Here is a 27,114-nt window from a genome sequence, read left to right on the forward strand (position 1 = left end):
TCCTTCCCACTCAAGGCTAGCACTCTGCCACTTGAGCCACAGCGCCCCTTCTGGCCATTTTCCATATATGTGGTGCTGGGGAATCGAACCGAGAGCTTCATGTGTAGGAGGCAAGCACTCTTGCCACTAGGCCATATTCCCAGTCCATGTGTAAACAGTTTAAACGCTTGATATAAACACTTTAAAAAAAAAAAAAAAGTCCATATGACTCCACAAGCGAAAGAAAGGCTGGGCTGCACTTGAGACTCGCCAGCTAAGTTAACTCCATACTAGCAAAGTGAAAAAGAAAAGAGAAATGTAACAGTGAAACAGGTTTGATTAAAAAAATATACCAAATATACTGAACCCGAACTTAATAAGCTCATGTTATACGTGTGTGTGTGCGCACTGTTACTGGGGCTTGAATCAAGGCCCTGTGCTCTTGCTTCTTTTCCTGGCTCAAAGCTGGTGTTCTACCACTTGAACCACACCCTTACTTCTGGCTTTTTGCTGGTTAACTGAAAAGCAGAGCCTCTCAGGTTAACCTCTCCAGGCTGACTTCAAACCAAGATCCTCAGATCTCAGCCTCCTGAGTAGCCAAGATTACAAGGTGTGAGCCATCAGCACTCAGCCACATTTTCTTCTTTGAAAATGAGAAGGAAAGCATAAGTTATACATAAGGTATATACTTATTCTAAAGGACAGTAATTTAATAAATCGAACTTTGTATTTCCCATTGATGGCTTGTGACCTACCACTTGAGCTACACGTCTACTACGATTTTTTTTTTTTTTTTTGCCAGCTTTTCTGCCCTGGCTGACTTAGAATTGTGATCTGAGATTCTCAGTCTCCTGAGCAGCTAGGATTAAAATTACAAACGTTTGCCAGGTATCTGTGGTTCACACCTGTAATCCAAGCTACTCAGGAAGCTGAGATCTGAGGATCATGGATGGAAGCCAACCCAGGCAGGAAAGTCTGTGAGACTCTTATCTCTAATTAAGCATATCACACACCACACACCCCCACACACCACAAAACCCAGAAGCCAGGACTTGGGTGGGGGGGAATTACAAGTGTGAACCAATGAAATATTTGCACATAAAATGTTAAAAACTGAATATAGTCAAATCCTTAGGTCTAGCTTTCAGCTCATAGAGCTTGAATATAGGGAACAGGCACAAAGACAGAAAAGACCTGGCTTTGCCCTGGCACCTCAGAAACTCTGTAACGCTTCATGGTAGAGCAGCTTCACCAGGAACAGCAGCAGGTTCTGGGAAAACCAGGGACTTTCACTCGGCAGGGTCTCTCTACAGCACGTGGTTAAATAAATCCTCACTGGACGTAGTAGTGCCTTGTGAGGTAAAATGAATACTAAATCTGTACCTTTTAAATAATATGCCCTATTTTGGGTCCCTACCTCAAAATTAATTATATTCCATCTGTACATACTTTATTCTTGATGATGTATATGGTATACATAAAAAGCTGTGATTATTGATTTATAATATAGAAATGTACAGAAAAGCCAGAAGTGGCGCTATGGCTCAAGTGGTAGAGTGCTAACCTGGAGCAAAAAGAAACCAGGGACAGTGCTCAGGCTCCGAGTTCAAGCCCCAGGACAGGCAAGAAAGAAAGAAAGAGAGAAAGGGGTGGGGAGGGGAAATGGAGAGGTGGAGGGCAAACGTTAGGGAAAAAGGAAGAAAGGGGTATGAAATGTCAGGCTGGGGGTATGACCCGTGGTAGAACTATCACTATCATGTGGTAGAACTAGACTATCATTGCCAATCTCCTGGGTTTAAACTCAAGCACTGCAAGCAAACAAAACAAAAACTGCAACAACAAAAAGGTAAAATATTCACTGTGATTTACCCAGAGGTCAGCCAGAGGTAGCAGATGTGCACAGGTGTACAATATCGACTGCACTAGTCTTAAGGTAATAAAAGTCAATGTGTCCTAGGAACTCTTGGAAATGCTTCATCAAGACATTAACACACGGGCTTCTGAGCAGCAAGCCAGGACAGGGAATAAAACCAGGATTTAAAAACCATTCTTTTTTTTTTCCTGGCTTAATGAGATCCGGATGAGGTGACGTGGGGAGTCTAGCTCTGGTTCACAGGTTGTCCCTGTCAGCTGTGAGAAGGAAGAGCCGGGCTCCGGGTCGACTGCAGGCACAGATGGCCACTATTCACTCACAGGACTCTGCAAGGTTCACAAAGCAGCTGCTGAGGACGCAGAAGCACAGATGACCACGGGGCCCGGGCACCCCCCAGTGGACAAGCATCCTCACCAGGCCAGCTGGCCCTATCTAGCACTGAGTCTACATGTGCACACAGAAAGTTAATGACTGCTGGAAAAGGTCAAATTGGACCTGAATTCTACAATCAGGAATAGAACGTATCTACAATATAGTATGTAATTTTACTTTAGCAGTACAAAACACAACCAAAAAAAAAAAAAAAGAAAATTCAAAGGCCAGTCATCCAAGACTTTTTATTTAATGTTTTAAATGCTAAAAGCTTTTCCTGGAATTATCCATTTTCTTTTATTTTTTTTTTCAATTTTCTTTTAGATCCATAAAATTTAAATCCAACTTAACTGACAAAACTGAGTGCACTGGTTTCAGAAGGCCTGCAATTACCTAAGTGATGCCCAGTACTGAGTATATTATTAACCTAAATTTTTAGATAACACTGAAGGACCCAGTTGATCTGGCTTTAGAGGAGAGGAAAGGGGATTTGATCCAGTCCATTAAGGACAAAGCACAAATGCACTGCTTTTTATTATAGAGATTTACCACTGTGGTGACAGAGCCACTGGTCTATGTTCTGAGATGTGATGATGTAGCACAAAGAGAAAGGGAAGAGAGTGACATTCTGAAAAGACTGAATGTTCTTCAGGGACTAGCTACTCTTTTCTAAACAGAGGGTTAGACTTCAGAATTTTTCCCCCTTGAACCAAAAATATTTAAAACATTCCAGAGTATTACAACATCCAAACAAGGGGAAGGAAGACAGAAGAAAATTACAAAGTATAAAAAATAATTACAGTGTATCGAGCAATGCTCCCCAACATTCTCTATCTATTTACAAATGTGAAGTCTGTTGTCATCCACAGCTGAAAGGAATTCCTTATCCACTTGAAAACACATTGCTGTGGTCATGACCACAGTGAAGAAACCTAGACACTCAAAAAAATTAGCCTCTCAAAGCTTAAATCTTGAAAATGTAAAAGGCCTTCAAAACAACTCTTAAGACTGAAAAGCAAAGCTTGAAATAACAAACTAAGCACACATATGATGTTTAACTTACCAAATGTACCAGAGAATAGGGAATAAATTAGTGATAACAGACCAGAAATGATTTTGTTCAAAAATGAGACTCTGGTTGGACACCTGTGACTCATGTCTAATCCTAGCTGCTCAGGAGGTGGAGCTCTGAGGATTTCAGTTCAGCTCGAGCCTGGGCAGACAAATCCTTAGACTCCAAATAGTCAGCAAAAAAGATAGAAACGGAGGTGTGGCTCAGGTATAGATTACCAGCCATGAGCCTACAAAATAAAACAAAACGAACAACAAAAAAGCAAGATGCCTTGAGTTCAAGCCCCAGTATAAGGGTGGTAGAGGTAGGGGTGATAAGATTCTTGATAATCAAGCTTTATTAAGAATAACTTAACAAAATATGGTACTGCCACCCTACTTCAGGAAACAACAGGACACTAATTTAAGAAGGACATGTGGCGGGAGCCAGTGGCTCTCACTTATGATCGCTGTTCAAAGCCAGCCCAGGCAGGAAAAGTCCATGAGACCTTGTCTGTAATTAACCGCAAGAAAACCAGAAGTGGAGCTGTGGCTCAAAGTGGTAGAATGCTGGCTTTGAGCACAAAAGGTTAGGGACCCATGACCAACAAGAGCGAGAGCGCGAGAGAGCTAGAGCAAGAGCGAGAGATGTAATTTGTAATTCCTCAGGTAAAGTGGGTTGTATAAAGAGGTACAGACAGCTGGGATCCCTCAAGTGGGAGACCACCAGTCCAGGAAACACAGGACCCAAGTTCAAACCCCAGTGCAAAAGGGGGGATGGGGGGAGGGGGAGAAAGAGAGAGGGAGGAAGGGAGAAGCAGAGAGGGAAAGGGGAGGGGGGGACACCAAAGCCCCAGCAGATTTAAGGGTACCAACTGTGTTTGCACACTCCTACCAAGAGCCATTACAGCTGAGTATAATGGCACAAACCTAAGATCCCAGTATTCATGAGGCTGAAACAAGAATTCCAGGCCAGCTTAGGCTACATGGTTATACCCTTCCTCAAAGAAACATTTATTGTGTTATCTCGAAGAACCCAGGACATACAGAGACTTTAACCAAGAAAAACTCTTAACACTTGAAAACCTGTGTATGCAAAGATCTTAGCACTGCAGGTTGGCTGGGTGTAATTCAACCTGGCGGAAGCACTTTAACAAGAGTGGTTGCCCACTGCCACCAGACAAGGCATAAAACGATATGGGTTTTGTTCCTTCATGAGTGTCTGTAGGTTAAGGAATGACAAGCAGTCTCGTGTGTGTGTGTGTGTGTGTGTGCGCGCGCGCGCGCGCGTGTGTGCGTTCGTTCATTCTACATGCCCCTTTACACTTGCTGGACAGCTTCAAGTAACATTTACCCTGGGGCTTTCTCAACCATGCTGAAAATGAAGCAACAGCACTAGTGTGTGTTGTTGTCAGGCCAAAAGCCCAGAGAGCTCCACACTGTAACACAGCAGATGGCCCTTGTAACACCTGCCATCATTCACCAAGGAGGCTAACCTAGTTTTGACTACCCTATTTTCCTAATAAGCAAAACTGAGTAGAAATCTCAAGAGTTGAATAAATATCAATAGAATTTGCTCAGAATACAGTGGTTCTGAGAAGCTGAAACTAATCTATACCACACCATGAATATATTCCTACCCTACCTTCCTATTCTGAAGACAATTATGTCTGAGGAGAGGTAGAAAAACAATCTTAACAATACAACAAAAGTCAATCTTTGTCTTTTCTTTCCTTGTTTGCTCTTTTTGTTGAGGCAGAGTTGGTCAGTCTCACCATGGAGCCTGGGAGGGCCTAGAACTGGAAATCCTCCTCTCTCTGTGTCCCAAGTGCTGGGATTGCAGACATATGTTACCACACCTGACTAGAAGTCTGTATTAATGGGAAAATCTGATTCCAACAGAAAACAAAAGCAATCCATCAGATCATTTCAAGAACACCTCAGATATTGTTCTATATAGGGTTAGTCTGTATTGAGACTAATGCTAGCCTGCACTCCTGCCTAAGGATGGAATAGAAACCCCATGAGACTCCAGCTATAATTAACCAGCCAAAAGCCCCATTTTGTAGAGTACCAGCCACAAGCAAGATGCCCTAAATTCAAGTCTTACTATGGGGTAGTGATGAGATTCTTGATAATCAAGTTATATTAAGAGATAACAACTAAACAATTTTTCCTTACTTCTTCTCAGACATACCTGTTCTTCAGAACAGAAAGGTAGAATGGAATGTATTTGTTGATATTTTAAATAACTTTTCATACGTAAGATCCCATGATTAAAAAATACATCAAGGGCTGGGGATATAGCCTAGTGGCAAGAGTGCCTGCCTCGGATACACGAGGCCCTAGGTTCGATTCCCCAGCACCACATATACAGAAAACGGCCAGAAGCGGCGCTGTGGCTCAAGTGGCAGAGTGCTAGCCTTGAGTGGGAAGAAGCCAGGGACAGTGCTCAGGCCCGGAGTCCAAGGCCCAGGACTGGCCAAAAAAAAAAAAAAATACATCAAGACAGCTGGGCGCTGGCAGCTCACACCAGTAATCCTAGCTACTCAGGAGGTTGAGATTTGAGGATCACAGTTCAAAGCCATCCTGGGCAGGAAAATCCATGAGACTCTTAACCCCAATTAACCACCAGAAAATCGGAAGCAGCGCTGTGGCTCAAAGTGGTAGAGCACTAGCTCTGAGCAAAAAAGCTCAGGGATATAGCCCAAGCCCTGAGTTCAATCCCCACCCCACCCCCCAATCAAGATATAGGTCTTGTGTTAATGTACTTTTCTAACTAAAATGTTAACTAGATTTCATTCTTAACAATGAAAAATGTACTAATTCTTGGAAAAATATGGGCCATGACTTTTCAGGAAAAAGTAGAATTGCTTTAGGAAACCACTAAACTAAGCAAAGAGCAAGGCAAAAGCAAGGGAGGGGACAGTCTGGAGAGATGCCTGGGGGCCTGTGACAGCAGAACTGAAATGTATGACAAGAAGCAGCTTTGACACATACTTGATTAAAATCTGGATCTTTTTCTCCATCTGGTTTGGTTTCTTCCTTGTCCTCCTCTGTTTCAGAACTACTCACATTCAACTCAGGAGCTGAGTCCTTCATCACCTGAATGTACCAGGACCACAAAGAGAAAGAAGTGAGTCGAGACCTGGGGAGTGGGCCATGGGTACTGCAGGACTGTGACGCTGCCCCCAGAATCCGAGTGGGTCAGGAACCCTGGGCTGGTTTGTTTACTGTTTTAACCCTGTGATTTATTCTTCTATTTAATGTGCTCCCTATGTACACAGAGCACAGTTAACAGTGGGCTTCCACAATGATGTAATTTTCCCTAAGTTCACAGTGCTCTATACTTTACCAAATACACTGATTTTGGTGAAGCCTTTTCAATCCCCAAGATGATTTACATGAAGGATGGAAGAAGTGCTCCTTTTAGAACCAGATACTGTTGCGGGGTTTTTGGTTTTGTTTTGTGCAGGTCCTGAGGCTTGAACTCAGGGCCTGGGCACTGTACTTGAGCTTCTTTTGCTCAAGGCTAGCACTCTACCACTTGAGCACCACACCACTTCTGGCTTTTTCTGAGTAGCTTATTGGAGATAAAGAGTCTCACTTTTCTGTCTGAGCTGGCTTTGAATCACCATCCTCTGATCTCAGCCTCTTGAATGGATAGCTTACAGGTGTCAATCACCAGTACCCAGCTCAGATACCATTTTATACCCATGTATTAATACATACATGGACGGTATAAAATTTTTATGGAGGGCTGGGAATGTGGCCGAATGGTAGAGTGCTTGCCTAGCATACATGAAACCCTGGGTTTGATTCCTTAGCACCACATATGCAGAAAAGAGCTGGAACTGGCACTGTGGCTCAAGTGGTAGAGTGCTAGCCTGAGCAAAAAGAAGCCAGACACAGTGCTAAGGCCGGCCCTGAGTTCAAGCCCAACGACTGGCAAAAAGATAAAATAAAGTAATAATTATATTTATGGAGCCAGCTCCTCATGGCTCATACCAGTAATCTTTACTCAGGAGGCTGAAATCTGATGATTGAGGTTCAAAGCCAGCTCAGGTAGGAAAGTGCATGAGACTCTTATCTCCAATTAACTACTGAAAAGCTGACAGTGAAGGTATGGCTCAAATGGTAGATCTTGAGATAAAACAACAATAGAAAAGACCAACCAACAGTGCTTAGTCCTAGTTTAAACCCCAGGACTAGTTCCCCCTCCCCCCCCAAAAAAAAGAAGTTTATGGATATTCTAGTGGGGAGAGTTGGCATATTTATAGTCATTAAACCTCATTTTCTCCATGAGTTATGAAATAAATGCCTTGACTTTAACACCAGGTCTCTAGTGCACATTTTTAAGCTACCCTTCTTGAAACAATGTGGACTTCCCAAACCCTAGAAATCTACTTCAGAGCCACCCCTAAATATAATATTCTGGAATCAAATCTTCCTATTCTACCTACCCTTGCAGATCAGCACACAAGGTTCCATACTGGTCTTTCCTGATAGCCCCTCACCAATTCTAAATATAAGGAGGACAGCACAGGGTACTATGGCAGCCACTAGCCATGTGTAGCTACCCAAGTTTATTACAAATAAAAGTTCATTCCCTTATCAGGCTATCATCTCCCATGCTCCCCAGCACACAGGACAAAGTCCCAGTGGACCACACTGATATGGATGCAATGGGTTTTTGTTTTTTGCTCCACTCTGAGTGCATTAGGCTTAGCAGTTTGTCACTGATTCATCTGGCCGAATCCCTGATGCTCTGCTGGTCTGCCCTGCTACACTGTAGACTCCACTTTGCTCAGCCTTTTATCTGTCCTCTTAGACTTCCGCCACACATTTCTGTGGAAAATCAGCTCAAGGGATTCTTAAATTTAGTCTCGATCTCTCCCATCTAGCTTCTTCATCATTGTTTCCACAGTCCATTCCTGGACCACAGTGACATTAAGAAAATATGTATCAAATGAAAATAAAAAATCCAGGCACCATTGGCTCATGCTTGTAATCCTACCTACTCAGGAGGCTGAGCTCTGAGGACTGAGGTTCAAAGCCAGCTCAAGCAGAAAAGTCCCTGTGAGACTCTTATCTCCAACAACTACTCAAAAACCAGAAGTGGGGCTGTGGCTCAAAGTGGTATAACACTAGCCTTGAGCGAAAGGGCTCAGGGACAGCACCCAGGCCCTGAAGTCCCAAGACTGACCAAAAAAAACCCACACTCAGTCACATCAGGCCCTGAAGTCCCAAGACTAACCAAAAAAACCCCACACTCAGTCACATAACTCATTTTCACCTCTGTCCAGTGTCAATTCTAAAGCCAAATAGCCATGAAGGGAAAAAATGTGATTGTTGGTAGTTTGTCAATGAAAACACAACAGCCAGTTTGAAGTGAACCTTGACCAATACTAGCCATGGCCACAAGAGGGTGTAGTACCTTTTTGTTGTCCACAACTTTGTGGACATAGATGGTGGCTTGAGTATACTCTCTCAGATCCCTCTGCTGTTGACATAGCAAGCCTTCTCTGCATTCTGGACAGAGTTCTACAAAAAACAACAACAACAAAAAAAAAAAACACACACACACACACACACATAGAAGAAGAGGAGAAGAAATGGCTGAGAAATCACAGTGAAAGAAGAGACCTGAACACTTGTTACTATTCATCAGTGAATAGTTACTAACTCATCAGTAATATCTTCTATTCATTGTTGTAGTGCCAATTTGTACAATATTCATTGTAAATAAGGAAATCCATTTACTATCTTCAAGTAAATGTACAAACAATAAGACTATATGATAGATTCATTCCAGAGTCTTGACCCACACATATCCTTCTATTTTAAGCAGAGAATATAGTATTAACACTCCTTTCCTTTCTCTTTAAAATGTCTACTTTAACTATAGAAACAAACCAAAACCAAATGAAGACTTACTAGGCTCAGAAATATACTGTGTTTCTGAAGGGTTTACATCTCCCACTCCAATTCTTGTGATTTTAATTACATGATCCACAACAAAGAGCTTTTGTATCATTTGCCACTCGCTGGGCCATATGAGAGCTATACTGTGCAAAAAGAAAACACACACACACACAACATGCCTTAAGACACATGGAGATTAAGAGGGCTAATCTAACCATTAGTACCCACAAATCAAACTCGACACTACTGGTATTTAAGCACCATGATGGTGCTTCCCGAATCAACACAGCTAAATCCAGACACACGGGGCCAACTATGTCTGAACAGAAGGATAAAAGATGTGCAAGACATGTCAATGTGCATGCATTACTGCTCATTTTGGTTTTCTGAGTCAGTCTCACTACGGAGCCTAGGCTGGCCTGGAACACAATCTTCCTGCCTCTACCTCCTAAGCATGTTTTTCTTTTGTTTTTGCATACTACAACAGTATGTCACTGGCTCACACCTGTAGTGCTAGCTATTCAGCAAGCTGAGATCTGAGGGTTATGGTTTAACACAATTAAACACCAAAAGGCCAGAAGTAGAGCTGTGGCTTAAGTGGCAGTGACAGCCTTGAACACAAATGCTTAGGAGATAGCTCAGGCCTTGAGCTCAAGCCCCCAAACCAGCACTACCTATCTGTCTATCAATATAATAATTATTTAACAATACAAAAAGCAACATTGAGGGGGCTGGGGATATAGCCTAGCGGCAAGAGTGCCTGCCTCGGATACATGAGGCCCTAGGTTCGATTCCCCAGCACCACATATACAGAAAACGGCCAGAAGCGGCGCTGTGGCTCAAGTGGCAGAGTGCTAGCCTTGAGCGGGAAGAAGCCAGGGACAGTGCTCAGGCCCTGAGTCCAAGGCCCAGGACTGGCAAAAAAAAAAAAGCAACATTGAGGGCAAAAAAAAGCCTAGATGAGTCCTTGAGGAGTGGTTCTGCCATGGTCCCACATTATAATCCATTCTCTACTAAAACAAGAGACAGGATTTTGCTGGGGCTGGTGGCTCATGTTGTAGCTATTCAGGAAATGGAGACTTAGAGGATGAAAGTTTAAAGCCACCATGGGAAGAAGTTGGTGAGACTCAATCTCCAATTAACCAGAGAAAGAAGGTGAGCCTAGTCAACAGGAAGAGCTAGGAGGACCTAAGTCTCAGTAGCCTGGTGCCAGGTCCAGAGAAGCAGCCTGTCCTGCATGTCCTCCTTGTTTTAAGATCTAAGTGCTCACTCTAAAGAACATGTAAAAGGCAAAAACTTGTAATTCAGTGAATGATTAAGTTCTTGAAAAGCTTATAGTGGATGAGAAATTTTCTAGAAGTCCATCATTAGAAACAGACAATCACACGAAGAGAAGAAACTCACAGTTTAGAATCTTCTTTGGTCATGGAAGCAAATGTAAACATGAGTCCCCCATGGGGACAGAGAAGGGCGCTGTTTCCTACAGATGACACAGGACTACACCTCGCAGGCTTTCTATTCAAATGAAACAGAGAAGACAAACACACCTGACTACTGCAAAGGAAAAGATACTTAACATAGTGCTTTTAACATCAGTTACAAGAGCTGGGCACGGGTGGTTCACACTTGTAATCCTAACTACTCAGGAGGCTGAGACACAAGGATCTTCTGTTTGAAGCCAGCCTGGGCAGGAAAATCGGTGACACTTGTATTTCCAATGAACCACCAGAAAACGTCAAGTGTTGCTCTGGCTCAAAGTGGTAGAGTGCTAGCCTTGAGCAAAAGAGCTAAGGGACAGCACCCAGGTCCCAAGTTCAAGCCCCATGACCAACAACAATGTCAGTTACATGTAAAGGAATTGTTAGTAATTAAATGTGTTCTGGAGACTTACTTATAGAAAAGCTTAATGTATTAGGAAAAGTAACCAAGAGGGTGGTGTGAAAGGCACCCATGGGTGCTCTAAAAACATCAGTGAACCCGAAAGAAAGGGAAGAAAGAAAATTTCTGCTTTCTACCTCACAAATTTCCGCCATTCTTCTACAAAGAACTGTGACACAATATAGAGGACATCTGTATCCTGGAATATAAAAAGCACAAAAAGAACACATTGATTGACCCCCCCACCACCACTTAAACACATTCCTTATAATACAAAGTGGTCTTCTTTGTTCAAGTTTTAAAATAAAATCAAAACTTCGCCTGTCCCAAGAAACAGAACTGGAGTGAACCCCCTAGATAGAGAACTAAACAAGCAAGAGTGAGAGCAGCTCTGGGCTATCATGAAAGCAATTCACTGGGAATTTGGCAAAGGTCTTCAGAAGCGCAGAGGAAGTCTTCCCTTTGGGGGAGGCACTGTACCTCTGGCCAGTTACTAAGACACGGTCTGTTCTTGTCTTGGAATAAATTCGGAAGAGAACTCTTTTGCTCGTTTGCAATCATCTTATGTAAGGCTTCATTTTCTTCTCCTTCTCTTTCTAAAATCTGAAAGAGAAAGAAGCAGTCAGCTGTCTCCTGCTGCCAGCACGCGGCGTGCCCTGTTCTACGCCCCCACTCGAGTGCCACACTCACCCCCCTGGGAGGTTAACCCAAGGAGGCGGTGTGCCGTTGCCGCAGATGTCAGCAGAGTTCAGTACCTTGCACTGGGAGCAGCATTCTTTGTAGCTTGGAAACTCAGGAGCCTTGGGGAAGTACTGCTGTAGTTTGCTCCAAGCTTCTTTCGACACGAGCCTTCTCTCATTTTCAGATATGCATAACTCCCCTGAATTTAAAAAAAGACACAAAAATTGGATTTAAGAGATGCAAGTCAGTATTTCCTACTTCTTAAACTGAAGAAGAGTCCTGAAGTATTCTCTTTCCTTGTTTTCAAAATTCTGTGGTTTGTTCAAGTATACAAATATAAACTCATAGACATAGTCTCTAAAACATTAATTTCATTTGAATTCTGCAGGAGCTAGTCACTAACTTCAATGTTATGTACTCTATAGATGTAGAAGGGTAGACACACATTTTAACTCTTTCTCCCTAGCAATAAACAAAATCTTGGCAGGGGTCTACACTTCCATGGTCCCACTTCCCCACAGGCTTCTGATTGCTATTGGCATCAACTTGCATGAAAAGGAAATTCTTAAGGTTGTATAGGTGGTTTTTTTTTTTCTCTTTTCTTCTTTTTCTTTCCTTTTTTGTCAGTCATGGGGCTTGAACTCTGGGCCTGGGCATTGCCCCTGAGCTCTTTAGCTCAAGGCTAGTGCTCTACCACTTAAGCCGCAGTGCCACTTCCATAAGGTTTTGTGTTTTTTTCCTACTTAGAGGTTTCACTGAATAGCCCAGACCCTCCTGCCTTGTTTTGAAGAGTAATGAGACCATGGGCACGAATTGGGGGGAAGGTGGGTTCTCAAAATCTTTCTCTAAGTTGTCCCAGAACCCAGATTTTCCAAACCTTTGCCTTTCAAGAAGCCATGTGAGCCATGACACCAAGCTAGGGAATTTATTTTTTCGATTTCTTTCTTTTGTTTTTATTAAATAGTTACAACTCCATAAATCAGATTATGAGTACAGTGTTTCTTGAACAATTTCATCCCTTCTTTCTCTCCATTTTTCCCTCTTCCAATACTACCCTCAGGAATGTTTTTTAAAAAGTAAAAGGACTGGGGGCTGGGAATATGGCCTAGTGGCAAGAGCGCTTGCCTCGTATACATGAGGCTCTGGGTTTGATTCCTCAGCACCACATATACAGAAAATGGCCAGAAGTGGCGCTGTGGCTCAAGGGGCAGAGTGCTAGCCTTGAGCAAAAAAGAAGCCAGGGACAGTGCTCAGGCCCTGAGTTCACGGCCTAGGACTGGCCAAAAAAAAAGTAAAAGGACTGGATTATCGAGCTTCAATATAATAATATATCCTTGTGGTAAATACAATGAAGCCATAAAAATGGTTTAAAGTTCAAAGATGAGCACCCAGTGGTTCAGGCTTATAATCCTAGCTACTCAGGAGGCTGAGATCTGAGGATTGTGGTTTTAAACTACCTGGGCAAGAAAGACCATGACACCAGCAAGCTGGACGTGTAGCTGTGGCTTCAAGTGGTAGAGTGCTAGCCTTGCGGAAAAAAAAAAGCAGCTCAGAGATGGTGTCTATGCCCTGAATTCAAGCCCCAAATATCCAGTTCTCTTGCAGCTGCCATAGTAAGCCCATCCCTAAATGATAGGACACTGAACAAAATATTTATGATATGCTAAGATCTAACTAACAGCATGTTGATATTCCACCTTACCATGTGGACACAGAATATCTTCATTAAAATTTAATTCCTCCTCCTCTTCTTTTCTTTCTTCCTTTGATTCATCTAACCAAAAAGAATATAGACAAAAACTGTTCTGGATATTGTATTTTTTAAAAGTTCAAACAGCAGATATACTACTCCACCCAATTTTAAGCAAAGAAAACATTTAAATTGTGAAAATTACATCTAAGTGATTCCTGCAGAATTTTGCAAAGAAGTTTTGTATTACCTTTGCCTTTAAAGGCAAGAAAATTATCTCAATGACAGCTAAGGTTTAGGTTATGCAAGAAAATGTGCCTTTCTCAGTTTGAAAAATTTACATATCCTATTAATTCTAGTCAAGGTATTCAGGATGCTGGGCATAAACCAAGTTAGTCATCAACATGTCACGTCATTTTACCTACCTATTCTTGTAGGGCTTAACAGAAAGCTCTAATGCAATAAGCTCAAATATAATAAGGACTTAACTTTAATAAAAACACACAATATAATAAGAACTTTGCTTTTCCTGCTAACATTTCACTTCTAGTTATCTGCTTTTCCTATTTGTTCACTGTCATTGCCAATATGTAGCTTTGGATACTAGAAAGTCACCAAATAAAGAAATGTTAAGAAGCAGATGCCAGGGCTCGGAATGTGGCTTACTGGTACAGTGCTTGCCTGACATACATGAAGCCTTGGTTTCCATTCCTCAATACCACATTAAACAGAAAAGGTCAGAAGTAGCACTGTGGCTCAAGTAGTAGAGTGCTGGCCTCGAGCAAAAGATGCTCAGAGATATAGCGCCTAGGCCCTGAGTTCAAGCCTCAGAAGCAGTACAAAAAAAATAAAGTATCAGATTAGACTAAGAGTATAAGGTTAAATAGCTAATAGCTCACACTTTTTTTTTTTTTTTTGCCAGTCCTGGGCCTTGGACTCAGGGCCTGAGCACTGTCCCTGGCTTTTTTTTTTTTTTTTTTTTTTTTTTTGGCTCAAGGCTAGCACTCTGCCACTTGAGCCACAGCGCCACTTCTGGTCATGTTCTATATATGTGGTGCTGGGGAATCGAACCCAGGGCTTTATGTATACAAGGCAAGTACTCTTGCCACTAGGCCATATTCCCAGCCCCTAGCTCACACATTTTAAATATACTTAACATACATACACAAAAATATTTACTAATACATTAAAAACTTCAAGTGGGGGCAGTATAGCTTAATGAGTACTTGTTTATATGCACAAAGACCTAGGTTTGATCCCCAGCACCATTTAAAAAAAAAAATCACAACAACCACCAAAAAAACCTTCAAACAGAAGTGGGCTAAAGGAAGGACTTGACTGGATACATTCTATCTCCTCCAAGCCTCACACAAAAATGCCAGTAACTAACAAAAGAGTTTTGCTTGGGTGTTGTCTTTTTGTTCGATTATCTGTCCTTGAGGGAGTAGAAGAGGGACAAAGGGCGAACAAATGCAGCAGTGGTATTCAGTAGACACTGTTGAAAAGGAACTACACAACTTAATAGGCAGTGACAGGAGGGAAAAATTGGGAGAGAGCAAAGGAAGGAGGGATGGTGTACTCATGTACTTGACTTACTAACCAGTAACCCCTCTGTACATCACTTTAATAACAAAAAAATATACATATTAAAAATAATAGAATTTTTAAAGTTATGAAATTTTAGAAAATACAAGTACCTTCTCTACTATGAAAAGGAATCAATGTCAACAATAATTTTGCACAAAATAAGGCTGCTAGGGCATTTCCATATTATGAGACAGATAAAAACTGTTGTGATGGACATACTCTTCATATGAGTGAAAGCACGCAGAAACAAGCCTTCCTGTACTTCTAGAAGAAACTCATCTGGATATGTCAATAGGCAGCCATTATCAAATCATCTAACTGACCCTACAATTTCTAGGAATGTGTAACTCAGAAATAAAAATTTACACAGAGATATAGATATATCTTCACACAGGATGCTCACAGCATTTGTGCATTGTATGCTATGAAAAGGTGAAAGTGCACGTTAAATACATACATACATACATACAATGAAATATAGCCACTAAACAAGAACAGCAGAGTGAGGGAGAGCCAATGTACATCTGTCTCTACATAAGCTGCAATATTAAAAGCCACCAGGTGCAGTGACTGTCTCACGGGAGGGCCCTGGTGACGTATGGGCCCATGGTTTAATACCTTTTGATGGCTAAAGAGAGGCTTATTATACTGAAAGCAGAACTGAAAACATTCTAAAGCTATGTCAACAGAGGCACTTTCTACTATCTCACGAGACTCTATTTACAATGAAAAGGTGCTACTATATAAAGATCTAAAGGGCAGAAGAATTACCAACACATTCAAGGTCATGTGACAGATACCATGAGAAATGCAGTGTCACTGTTCTCAAGTGGAAGGACAGTAAAACTGCAATTTATGTTATGTTCACAAATGATACTACACAACAAAATAGTGTGACAAAAACAACAACAACAAAAAAACTCTTCAGTGGGGCTGGGGATATAGCCTAGTGGCAAGAGTGCCTGCCTCGGATACATGAGGCCCTAGGTTCGATTCCCCAGCACCACATATAGAGAAAACGGCCAGAAGCAGTGCTGTGGCTCAAGTGGCAGAGTGCTAGCCTTGAGCGGGAAGAAGCCAGGGACAGTGCTCAGGCCCTGAGTCCAAGGCTCAGGACTGGCCAAAAAAAAAAAAACTCTTCAAGTTTGAAAATGTCTTAAAAAAACATAGGGGGTGAGCTGGGCACTACTGTTAGCTAATTAGGAATCTGAGATCTGAGGATCACAGTTCAAGCCAGCTCAGGCAGGAAAGCCTGTTAAGACTCTTTTATTTCCCCTCAACTACCAAAAAAAGCAGGAAATGGGGCTGTGGCTCAAGTGGTAGAGCACTAACCTCAAGCAAAAGAAGCTCAGGGACAGTGCCCAGGCACTGAGTTCAAGCCCCAGGATAGACAAGAGAGAGAGAATGGGGGGGGGGGGTGGCTCTGTGGCAAATAAGCATTCGTGGTAGAGGATGAGTGATTGAGTACAAGCTGTAGCATCAAACCAAACCGCAAACACAGCTCAGTGGAACTGAACACTGCTATCTTCTTTGGGGTTTTCATATCTCCAAAAGCAGGGTAGTGACACAGGAAATTCCCTAGCAAACAGAAAAAACATGATATGCAAGCTGGGAACTGGTGGCTCATATCTGTAATCTTAGCTACTTAGCAGATTGAGATCTGAGAATCTCAGTGAAGCCAGCCTGAGCAGAAAAGTCTGTGAGACTTTTTATCTCCAATTAACCAGCAAACAGCAAGCTAGGAGTAGAGCTGTGGCTCAAGTGGCAGAGTGCCAACTTTGAGTGAAAAGGCCAAGTAGGAATAAGAGGCAGAGTTCCAGCCCCAGCACATACATGTACCCACAAAGGAAAATTATGCAATCCTTAGTGTAAGAAATATAACATATTGTAATAAACAGGTCAAGACTATAATAATAATTTAAAATGTATATAAATACTTGTAAAAAGAAAAGTAAGTAGATCTGGGACTGTAGCTCAGTAGCAGAACACTTATGTATGAGCAGACAGAGGGAAAGAAGGAAAATGAAATGACAATTGTTTAATGAATAATCTCAAATTACAAATCAGTGTTTATGGGCAACTAACCTCTAAATTAATAAATCTGATCAAATCTTTAATTTTTTTTTTTTTTATGGTCATGGGGCTTAAACTCAGGGCCTGGGTACTGTTCCTGAGATCTTTTTGCTCAAGGCTAGTGGTCTACCACTGGAGCTAACGTGCCACTTCCATTTTTCTGGTGTTTTTTTTGGAGATGAGTCTCACAGATTTTCCTGCCTGGGCTGGCTTTGAACTATGATCCTCAGATCTCAAGCTAGATTACAGGACACCAGTGCCTGGGTCAGATTACTAAATTTAAATGCCTTTTTTTCCCTCATTTGTAAGGCATTGAATTTAAACTAGATTTACCATAAAAGAATTTCATACTTGCACGTAGGGCCTCTTTTAACTCAGGCTATCTCGGAAGCATTTGCAAGCTATTCACACAGCGCCCTGTCTCCTTCATGCCGAGTGCTGGTGTGTACACATTCACTAGGCAAACCACCATGTCCTGAGCTTGCTCCAGCGTACTATATTGTCTGCAGCAGACTGACCTTTCTAAAAGCCTTAAACTTGGAGCAAAATTATTATTAATTTTCCACGGGATTCACTAGATACAGCTCAAGCCCAAAGCATGCCAAGTTATAACAGAATCTCACATGGGAGCTACTAAATCTTTGTTGAATTTCAATAGTTGAAACTGTTATTTTTTGAGACCTTTACATTTAATTAAAGTTTTCTTTAGCCAGGTATCGATGGCTCATGTCTGTAATCCAAGCTACTTAAGAGGCTATAATCTGAGGATCCAGGCTTGAAAACAGTCAGGGCAGGAAAGTCTATGAGACTCATCTCCAAACAAGCCCCCAAAAGCCAGAAGTAGAGGTGTGGTCAAGTGGTAGAGCACCAGTCTTCACCAAAAAATAGAAGCTCAGGGACAGCATGTGGCCCGAGTTTAAGCCCTAGGAGCAGCACACACAATGTTGTCTTTAAAATACACTAATGGGTAACCAATTTTGGTGAGAATGAGCCTTTGCAATATAATTCCACAGTGGTCCCATGCCAGTTACCTTTACCGAAGCTGCTGCCATTCACCTTCCCATTGCTTTGGTCTGCATCGCCATCTTGCTCATCTAGTTGTTCCAAAGCTAACTGGCGCCAACTCCGCAAGGAGGATTTCCCCACCCAAAATCCGTCATTGCTACAAAACAGTGAGTGTTAAACCCAATGCCCAATGTTCTGCTCCCTTCTACCCTGCCCTGTAAAGACCACATCAAAACAAATCAGACACTATAATTTGGCCATTAATTTGTGCCCAGTTCCTTCTCTGAGCCATTTTTAAATCACCAATGAACTGTTGAGTATCCGACTTTTTGGTTTCACCCCAAATCTTGTTCTGTTTCTCCTATCTCCCAAGCTAATCACATCAATCAAATAGCCACTGTGCTCTGCTTAAACAAGACACTCAATGAAGTTGGAATACACTAGAATATACACCTGTGTATCTATGTCTATACAAACATATTTGAGTATTCAGCCTGAAGAATGATACCAAAAAAAAGTAAACAAGACGGGTCTTCATTATAGAGATTAAAAAAACAAAAACGAACTATTGAACCCACACATAATCCCAATGATTGATTTCGCTGGCTCCTGAGTTCTGAGGTATCCCACAGGGTGGGGCTCCACATACTCTGAAGTAAAACAGATGATTTTAAGGACATACTACTGGGGTCCACTGATGGACACACTTCAGCATCATTGAAAAGGACAGCACCCTCCTGGGTCTGCTGCCACATTTTCCCAACACAAGCTTTGCACACTTGCGCGCTGTGGTAGGGGCTCACACACCTTAGTTAGGAAAGCATCATATTCAAATTCTTCATCTTCGCTAGGGATGGAATGCTGCTGCAAAGACTCAGCTTTCTTTTTGCCAAAATAGTAATTGTGGGGGCTGGGAATGTGGCTTAGTGGTAGAGTGCTTGCCTACCATGCATGAAACCCTGACTTCTACTCCTTAGTACCACATAAACAGAAAAACCAGAAGGGGTACTGTGGCTCAAGTGGTAGAGCACTAGCAAAAGAAGCTCAGGGACAGTGCCCAGGCCCTGAGTTCAAGCCCTAGGACTGCCCCCCCGCCCCCAAAATAAAATTGTGGCAAAATTTACTTCTAATCTGCCTCTGCCGTACATTTTATCACCTTATTTTTTAATAACTACCCTATTTCAATAAATAATAAGCTATTAGGATATTTTTCTGATGTCTTAGTATATCCATAACTTCTGTGTTACGTACCCCTTTACTGTTGCTTTCAGGAGGTTGCTAACCGCTTTATAATCTTCATTTAGTTGGTTCTTCAGACGCAACACACGACAACGTTCTACTACACATTCTTTGCACAAGGCTTTCACTGGAGGAAAGAGGGGAAAAAAAATGAGATGAAGTAGACCTTCTCATAGAATTCCTGTTAGGAAGGACAAAACACACAGAGCTTCCAAACCAGTCACAGATTTTGACAATATGGCAAATCAGTATACATCCTAAATTATTTTGATGCTCTATCATGGGAAGGAGCCTTTTTCTGCCAAGGAACATTGGGTATTTATGACACAGAGAATTATCAATACAAGCAGATGGCCACAGACAGCTGAGGAAACCAAGAGTCTGTCATATGCTGAATAATTTTATTTTTTGGAGACTTATAGGATTTGGGGTTAGACTTCCCTGCCTCTAACCTAGATATTCGGATAGCAATTTTCCTATGTAAAGAAGAGATAAAAATATAATACTAAAAGCACCTATAACAAAGTACAAGCTTTGGCTACAAATAAGATGATAATCAAATGACTGGGAGAGAGTCAATACATCTAACAGCTCTAACTGAAAAGATACTCAGAAGAAATCTTCAAAGCCTAGAACCCTAAAAGGGTGGGAAGAAGGATACACGGAAGTCATATGAAATGTTGGCTCTTTCGAAGACCTTTTCATTGCATTAACTCATGCATTTAAAACAGAAATATAGAAATCAAGACTCCAGATGTGTATACAGAAGGCCAAATCATGTAATTAAAGGCTAGTTTTGTCTTTGTCAGTTATGGCACTTGAACTTAAGGCCTGGGCACTGTCCCTGAACCTTTGTACTCAAGACAAGCACTCTACCACTAGAGTGGCAGTACCACTTCTGGTTTTTGAGTGGTTAATTGGACATAAGAGTCTCATAGACACTTTTCTGCCCGGGCTGGTTTGGAACCATGATCCACAGATCTCATCCTGCTGAGTAGCTAGGATTACAGGTATGAGCTACTGGTACCTGGCACACAATCTTCTGATAAGAGAGAGGTGCTAAGCACCAGTAACTCATGTCTATAAATCCTAGCTATTCAGGAGGCTGAGATCTGAGAAGCAGCTGGAAAATCTCTAAGACTCTTATCTCCAATAAATTACCAAAAAAAAGAAAAAAGGCCTAAGTAGAGCTGTGGCTCAAGTGGTAGAGTCCAAGTCTTGAACAAAAGAAGCTCGGGGACAGTGCCCAGACCCCAAGTCTAAGCCCCAAGACTGGCAAAAATTAAAATTTAGAAATAAGAATTGAAAGAGAGGGTTATTCAATTCCCTTAGCATCCTCTATAGGTTAAGCTATGTTACCAGTGGCTCATTAAGAAAATGATTAGCAGGGCACCAGTGAATTGCTCGTGCCTGTTGCCTTAACTACTCAAGAAGCTGAGATCTGAGGATTGTGGTTTGACTAACCAAAAAAAGTCAAGAAGTAGAGCTGTAGCTCAAATGGTACAGCATTAGCCCTGAGCAAAAAAGCTCAAGGATAGCACCCAGGCTTTGAGTTGAAGCCTAGGACTGGCAAAAAAAAAGAAAAAAAAGAAAAAAAGTGGATACTTTGTGGTTATGCATAGCACTCATATTAAAGAATCAGCAAGCATCTATTCATAAATTAAACTAAATAAACTACAGGCATGAGCCACCATGCCTTAAAGGCTTCTATTTTGAATATTCTGCATCAATTGCTTGGCTCAAAGACCACTTTATATGGCAAATCTGTTTTGTAAAAATACAGTTTCATTCCATGTAACCGTTTGGGCCAAATCTCCATAAAGCCCTGTTTCACAAAGACCATCTAATGAAGACCTAACACACATCACTCTTGAATTACCAGTTAGTCTTGGACCGCCTCCATATCTGCTGTAGAAAATGTCAGCTGCATACTCAGATATCCTCTTCATAATTGATATTTTATCTGGATGGAGCTTGTCATGGGAACATAGGCAAGCGTGATTATCAATAGGCTTGGTAGGTGTGGATTCATCCAACCACTTCTGCAGCCATTCAAGAGAGACAAACTCATAGGGCTCTGAAGAAGAAAGGGAACAGGAAGAAATTATGTATTTTTATAGCCTTCTGACTGATAGTCATTTTCCTCAAGAGTGCATACTCAGTCCAAATTAGGAGAACCAAGAGTCACTGTTTCAAGGTTTCTGACGGAGAGTGGCACAATGCTCAAGTTAACTGCCACTCCTGCGTTCCCAGGACAGCACCTAAGAACTAGTCTGCACAGGGCCCTAGGAGGTCGGCTGGTATTATTAACCACATTCTACAAGAGGCATCCACAGAGAGAAGTGTCTTGCTTGATGGCACAGCAGAGCTTTGATCAGGACACCCTTGCCTGCCTCCTACAAGTCCCTCTCTACACCAACTAGAAATCTCCTGGCTCCATCCCCTAATGTTAATTCCATGAAGTATTTCCATAAACATGTAAAGAAGTATGTGAGGCACACCTATACATTAAAATGAGAGGCTAGATTGAGCTCTAAGTTAGAAATTAAGTCAACCATTTCAGCTACAACCACATGTCACAGGCCTTGTTCAACTATTGTGCTTTTCCACATCTAAGCTGTGGTTGGGTGTTGACTAAGAAAAAGCACTTGTGCCTCACCAAAATCCACTCAACCTATTATTTATTTCAAGAAAGTAACCTATTCTACATCAGTTCTAGTGTGGACCACGTTAGAACTGGAATTATCAAATTTTGAAGTTACAAAAATTAAGAGAAACCAAGAATTTCAAAATGAGTTTTTAATTTGGGGAAAGGAAGTCCCAGAATTCCCTAGAAGCCAAAATTAAAGATAAAGGGACAACGTTGATTACTTACAAAGATCTCCAGTGAGTCCCAGCATAAAACATAGAAGAAAACATACAGAGGTTCAATTTATGTATTTGTATTACATGCTACTGATGAGCTCTCTGGGGTAGACAGGGCAATGCAATGCCCATCTTGACCATTCTCCAGAGGACCACACACGTAGGAAACTAACTCCCACATTTAGTGCCAAACATTTCCATTTTTACAAAAACAAACTGCTACTGTCAAATCCCTTATTTGAGCCAAATCGAGCACCATCGAAGTGCCTTCACCTGAGCTCTGGAGGCTCCGGCGGAGGAAGAGCACGGGACTGCCAGGAGAGGGCAAGGCCTAAACCCAGTTCTGCCACGGAGAAACTAAACTTGAGCAAGTCACTTTAACTCTCTATGTCCAGGTCTTTCATTTGTACAATGAAGGTAATAATACCTGCCTTCTACCTACCTCACAGAGATGTTGTGGAGTGTAAAAGTTAAGATATGTGAAGCATTTTGAGCTTTTTGGAAGAAAAGAGATACAGAAAAGTTAATTATACATTCACACAATATAAAAGAGGACACCTTAAGATGCACAACAGGCACAATGGTTTTGGTATCCTAAAACTGGTCCCTGGGTGGCTAATTACATCCAAAACATCTCCCGTTTTACTTGCCATTTGTCAGATCTAACCTGTAGGCCTAGAATATTTGGGAATCTGGAGAATACGGGACAAAATTCAAGAATAATTCCCCAGGTTTCTGGCTTCACAGTGGCTGGGGAAGGAAACAGAGTGCAATACCTACTACTATTAACAGAATGAATAAAACTTCAGAATGCAATCACTACAAGGAAAAAGAATCTAGGCCAACTTATGAGAGTGCATAAAGTACTCCTTGCCAGGTATAATCTATGGGAATTTGAGGTCCAGGGTGACTATAGCCCTGACCCAAGGAGCAACAGTGTGATTGGGGAGATATGGCATTGTAAAAAATTGACCTTCCTATTTTTTTTTTTTTTTTTTTTTGCCATTCCTGAGCTTGAACTCAGGGCCTGAGCACTGTCCCTGGCTCTTTTTGCTCAAGGCTAGCACTTTACCACTTGAGCCACAGCACCACTTCTGGCCTTTTCTGTTTATGTGGTGCTGAGGAATCAAACCCAGGGCTGCATACATGCTAGGCAAGCACTCTACTGCTAAGCCATATTCCCAGCCCCAATACCCTATTATAGTCAGGGAGAAAACTTCCCAAGTTTATTGTTTTGGTTTTTGGTTTTGTTTTGTTTTTGGCCAGTCCTGAGGGCTTAGAACTCAGGGCCTGAGCGCTCTCCCTGGCTTCTTTTTGCTCAAGGCTAGCACTCTATCTCTTGAGCCACAGCACCACTTCTGGCCTTTTCTGTTTATGTGATGCAGAGGAATCGAACCCAGGCCTTCATGCATGGTAGGCAAGCACTCTACCGCTAAGCCACATTCTTAGCCCTTGTTTTGGTTTTTGAATAGTTCAATATGAGAAAAAAAAATAGAAAAAAAATCAGAAAAGCCAAATATGACTTTATGTGAGATAAAGAATAACAAGCAGTCAAGAGTCTGTAATTCTGCTCTAACACCATGCTTATTATCACTGTCAGTTTTCTAGATTTCATTTTGGTAGGTTGTGGCTGGGGTTACAGAGGTCTGTCTTCCCGTTTGCCATCTCTACCACTATGAAGAACAGTGTGGATTTCCAAAAGCTAACCAAGACTACTGGTAGCAATTTTTACACTAAGAGCCATGGCAAAATATCAAAGATATTCTTTGGTATTTGTAATTCAGTAAGCTACCTAGCATTTCCTTAAAAAGTTATCTTGTATCCAGTGGGAGATATTAGATTTATATAATTTCAGTGTTTAATGGACCAAAAAAAAAAAGCAACTTAAAATATTTTTAGCAAGGAGGAACATTAGAAATAACTTTGTACCAAAGTTCAAAAGAATGTCTGGCTTTTTAATACAATAAATTGTGAAAAATTACAGAATCTAAAGCAATCATGATAACAAAAACATTTGCAATACTTTAAAAACAATTCCAAACTTAAATAACCAGGAGCAAAAGAGTAGGTATTCCCAATATGGCTTAGATTTTAGGATAAGTGGCCCAATGTTTTTCATTGTTATTCTTTGTCGATCATGAGGCTTGAGCTCAGGACCTGGGCACTGTCCGTGAGCTCTCTCAAGGCTAGCACTCTACTACTTTGAGCCACATTGCCACTTCTGGTTTTCTTGTGGTTAATTAAAGCTAAGACTCTGAGGACTTTTGTGCCCAGGCTGGCTCTGTAGTACAATCCTCAGATCTCAGCCTCCTGAGTAGCTAGGGCTACAGATGTGAGCTACTAGCATCCTGCTACATGCCCCAATTTTTAAATATATTGTACAAATATTAGATTTTAAAATTGCACAATGGATGAGTTTAACTGGCAGCAGAAAACCATGGCCATTGACTTTTAATTTTTACAATTTACATTTTAGAGCAAAACAGACTTCACTGTAAGTTTCATTATGTAAACAAATGAAAAAGAAATGTAAGGTTCTTAACTGATGAAAGTATAAAAGACAAATATCCTGTAAACATTAAGCACAGGTTCTGATGCAATTACAAGTCACTAGAAACACAGTGCTGTTAATTTGAACTACATAGTTGAAATAAAAGAGTGGTTCCCAATGGTGTATTTTTTTTTAAACTCAGGTCTGAACATTGTTTCTGAGTTTTTGTGCTTAAGGCTAGAAATCTACCACTTCAGCCACAGCTCTACTTCTGTTTTTTCACTGGCTAATTGGAGGCAAATGTCTTACAGATTTGTCTGCCTGGGCTGACTGTGAAGCTCAATCCTGGGTTCCTAGGCTCCTAAGTGGCTAATATTATAAGCATGAGACACTGGGGGTACCCAGCTAATTTTCGTTTTAATGTCCTGGGGTCCAAGCTAGGGCCTGTTCTAAGCTAAAGAAGTGTTCTACCGCTGAACTTCTTTCACCTCAGTTCTCACTACAGTATATTTCATTTTAGGCCCAGGGGAAGTTCCTTTCTGTTGAATAGATCCCAACTCCTTTGAACAGAACTGCGTGCACTCAGTAATGGCAACCATGGGTTCATTTCAAGTCATTTCCTAGTAGATGAAGGTCAATGCAATACTTTCAGATAATCCCAATCTTCAAACAGAGTGAATGTAATAGATTATAAAGAACAGCCCAAACCAATTAGTTGTAGTTGCTATCCTAGGGATTAAATCTAGCTCCTTGCCAAACATGTGACATGCTTCTAGAGTTCTAGAAACTATTCTTACAAATTTAGTATATGTAGTCACCTTTGGTTTTTACAATTGTGCCAGTAATGGAAAATTAAGATAGAAAAAGGTAAGGCATAATCATGCTTGATCATTTAATTCCTAAGTTAGAACTAAATTTCTTCTCTTTGGTGCATATATGAGTTAGGTTTGAGGAATCTAAAATGACCAGAGATATATCCACCTTAAAAGTATTGGCTTCTTTTACATAGAAGGTAAATTGAGTAGAAAGGAAAGGATGGGCTAGGTTGCATGGATTATTTCTAAGGAACCAGGGAGGAGCTAGAAAATGTCTACTCCTAGAACATTTGTGGTTCCATTTCAAGTTAATCTAGTGGTACTGAAAATTGTTACCAATAGAAAAGTATGCCTGTGAATATAGTTAGGACAAATAGTACGCAAATAAAAAGAATGTATCCATTGTAATTCAACCGGATCTGTGTTTAGAAAGAAGTGAAACAGCTAGGGGTGTGGGTCAAGCACAAAAATCTATGTTAAGTACGCAGAGTACTGACCGAAATCTTATATTATAACTGCTTCCCTAAGAAAATGAAAATAAAAATTATACAGGATGCTACGCAGCACACTTTGCATAGTAATTTCAGAGTACAGCTTCTGGCTCTTGTGGATTATAAGGAAAGGAAAAAAAACTTGCTCATATACATTTTTTGTGAACATGAAAACACAAGGCACTTCTACGGCAATAGTGCTATGCTTGAATATCTTACAGACCAGCTCCCGCAGGTAACCTTTGGTACAGCTCCTGAACTTCTTCATGCTTTGCTTTTCCTTTATCCACACTTTGCTTACGCATGTCAGCCATTTCAACACACCACTCCTCAAATTTGGAATTATCGCGATCTACCAGCTCTTGAAGAAAAGCTATTCAAGACAGAAACGAAAGAGATTATCTTGGTTTGAAAACACAAACAGGGCTGGGGATATGGCCTAGTGGCAAGAGTGCTTGCCTCATATACATGAAGCCCTGGGTTTGATTCCCCAGCACCACATATATAGAAAATGGCCAGAAGTGGGGCTGTGGCTCAAGTGGTAGAGTGCTAGCCTTGAGCAAAAAGAAGCCAGGGACAGTGCTCAGGCCCTGAGTCCAAGCCCCAGGACTGGCAAAAAAAAAAAAAAAAAAAAAAGAAAAGAAAGAAAACACAAACAAGTGGGCTCACACTTATAATCCTAGCTACTCAGGAGGCTGAGATCTGAGGGTCACAGTTAAAAGCCAGCCCAGGCAGAAAAGTTCCCATGAGATTCTAATCTCCAATTAACCACTCAAAAACTGGAAGTGGAGCTGTGGCTCAAGTGGTAGGTGCTAGCCTTGAGCAAAATAACTTAGGGACAGCACGCAGGCCCTGAGTTCAAGCCCTACGCCCCCCTCCCCCCAAGACAAAGAACCATGCTGATCTTTAAATGATATCAAACACTGAACAATAATAACAGTTTGATGGCAACTTCCTACTATGTATGATCTCTCTTCTGCTAAATAGCTCTAAAAACAAAACTAAAAAGGATACCTGCTGAAATAAAACCCAAGTGACCTGCCCCAACTAGTTCTCAACACCATCAGTCACTCAAAGTAAGAAATGGTTCCAAAATATCA

General features: G+C 41.4%; 1 protein-coding gene across 3 annotated transcripts in view; it reads right to left on the minus strand.

The window, feature by feature from the left end:
- Positions 1-27,114, minus strand: part of Usp48 (ubiquitin specific peptidase 48) — a 61,568-nt gene that overhangs the window by 11,706 nt on the left and 22,748 nt on the right. For all 3 annotated transcript variants that reach the window (XM_048350430.1, XM_048350429.1, XM_048350431.1), the window contains 12 exons: positions 26,238-26,387; positions 21,232-21,429; positions 19,365-19,479; positions 18,140-18,270; positions 13,461-13,532; positions 11,833-11,957; positions 11,558-11,680; positions 11,215-11,276; positions 10,604-10,714; positions 9,212-9,342; positions 8,712-8,818; positions 6,275-6,379 (listed from right to left, as the gene is read on the minus strand). In XM_048350430.1, the coding sequence (XP_048206387.1) occupies positions 6,275-6,379; positions 8,712-8,818; positions 9,212-9,342; positions 10,604-10,714; positions 11,215-11,276; positions 11,558-11,680; positions 11,833-11,957; positions 13,461-13,532; positions 18,140-18,270; positions 19,365-19,479; positions 21,232-21,429; positions 26,238-26,387 (1,430 nt within the window). The remainder of the gene's footprint in view (positions 1-6,274; positions 6,380-8,711; positions 8,819-9,211; positions 9,343-10,603; positions 10,715-11,214; positions 11,277-11,557; positions 11,681-11,832; positions 11,958-13,460; positions 13,533-18,139; positions 18,271-19,364; positions 19,480-21,231; positions 21,430-26,237; positions 26,388-27,114) is intronic.

This window comes from Perognathus longimembris, chromosome 7 (genome assembly GCF_023159225.1).
Source record: "Perognathus longimembris pacificus isolate PPM17 chromosome 7, ASM2315922v1, whole genome shotgun sequence".
NCBI lineage: Eukaryota > Metazoa > Chordata > Mammalia > Rodentia > Heteromyidae > Perognathus > Perognathus longimembris.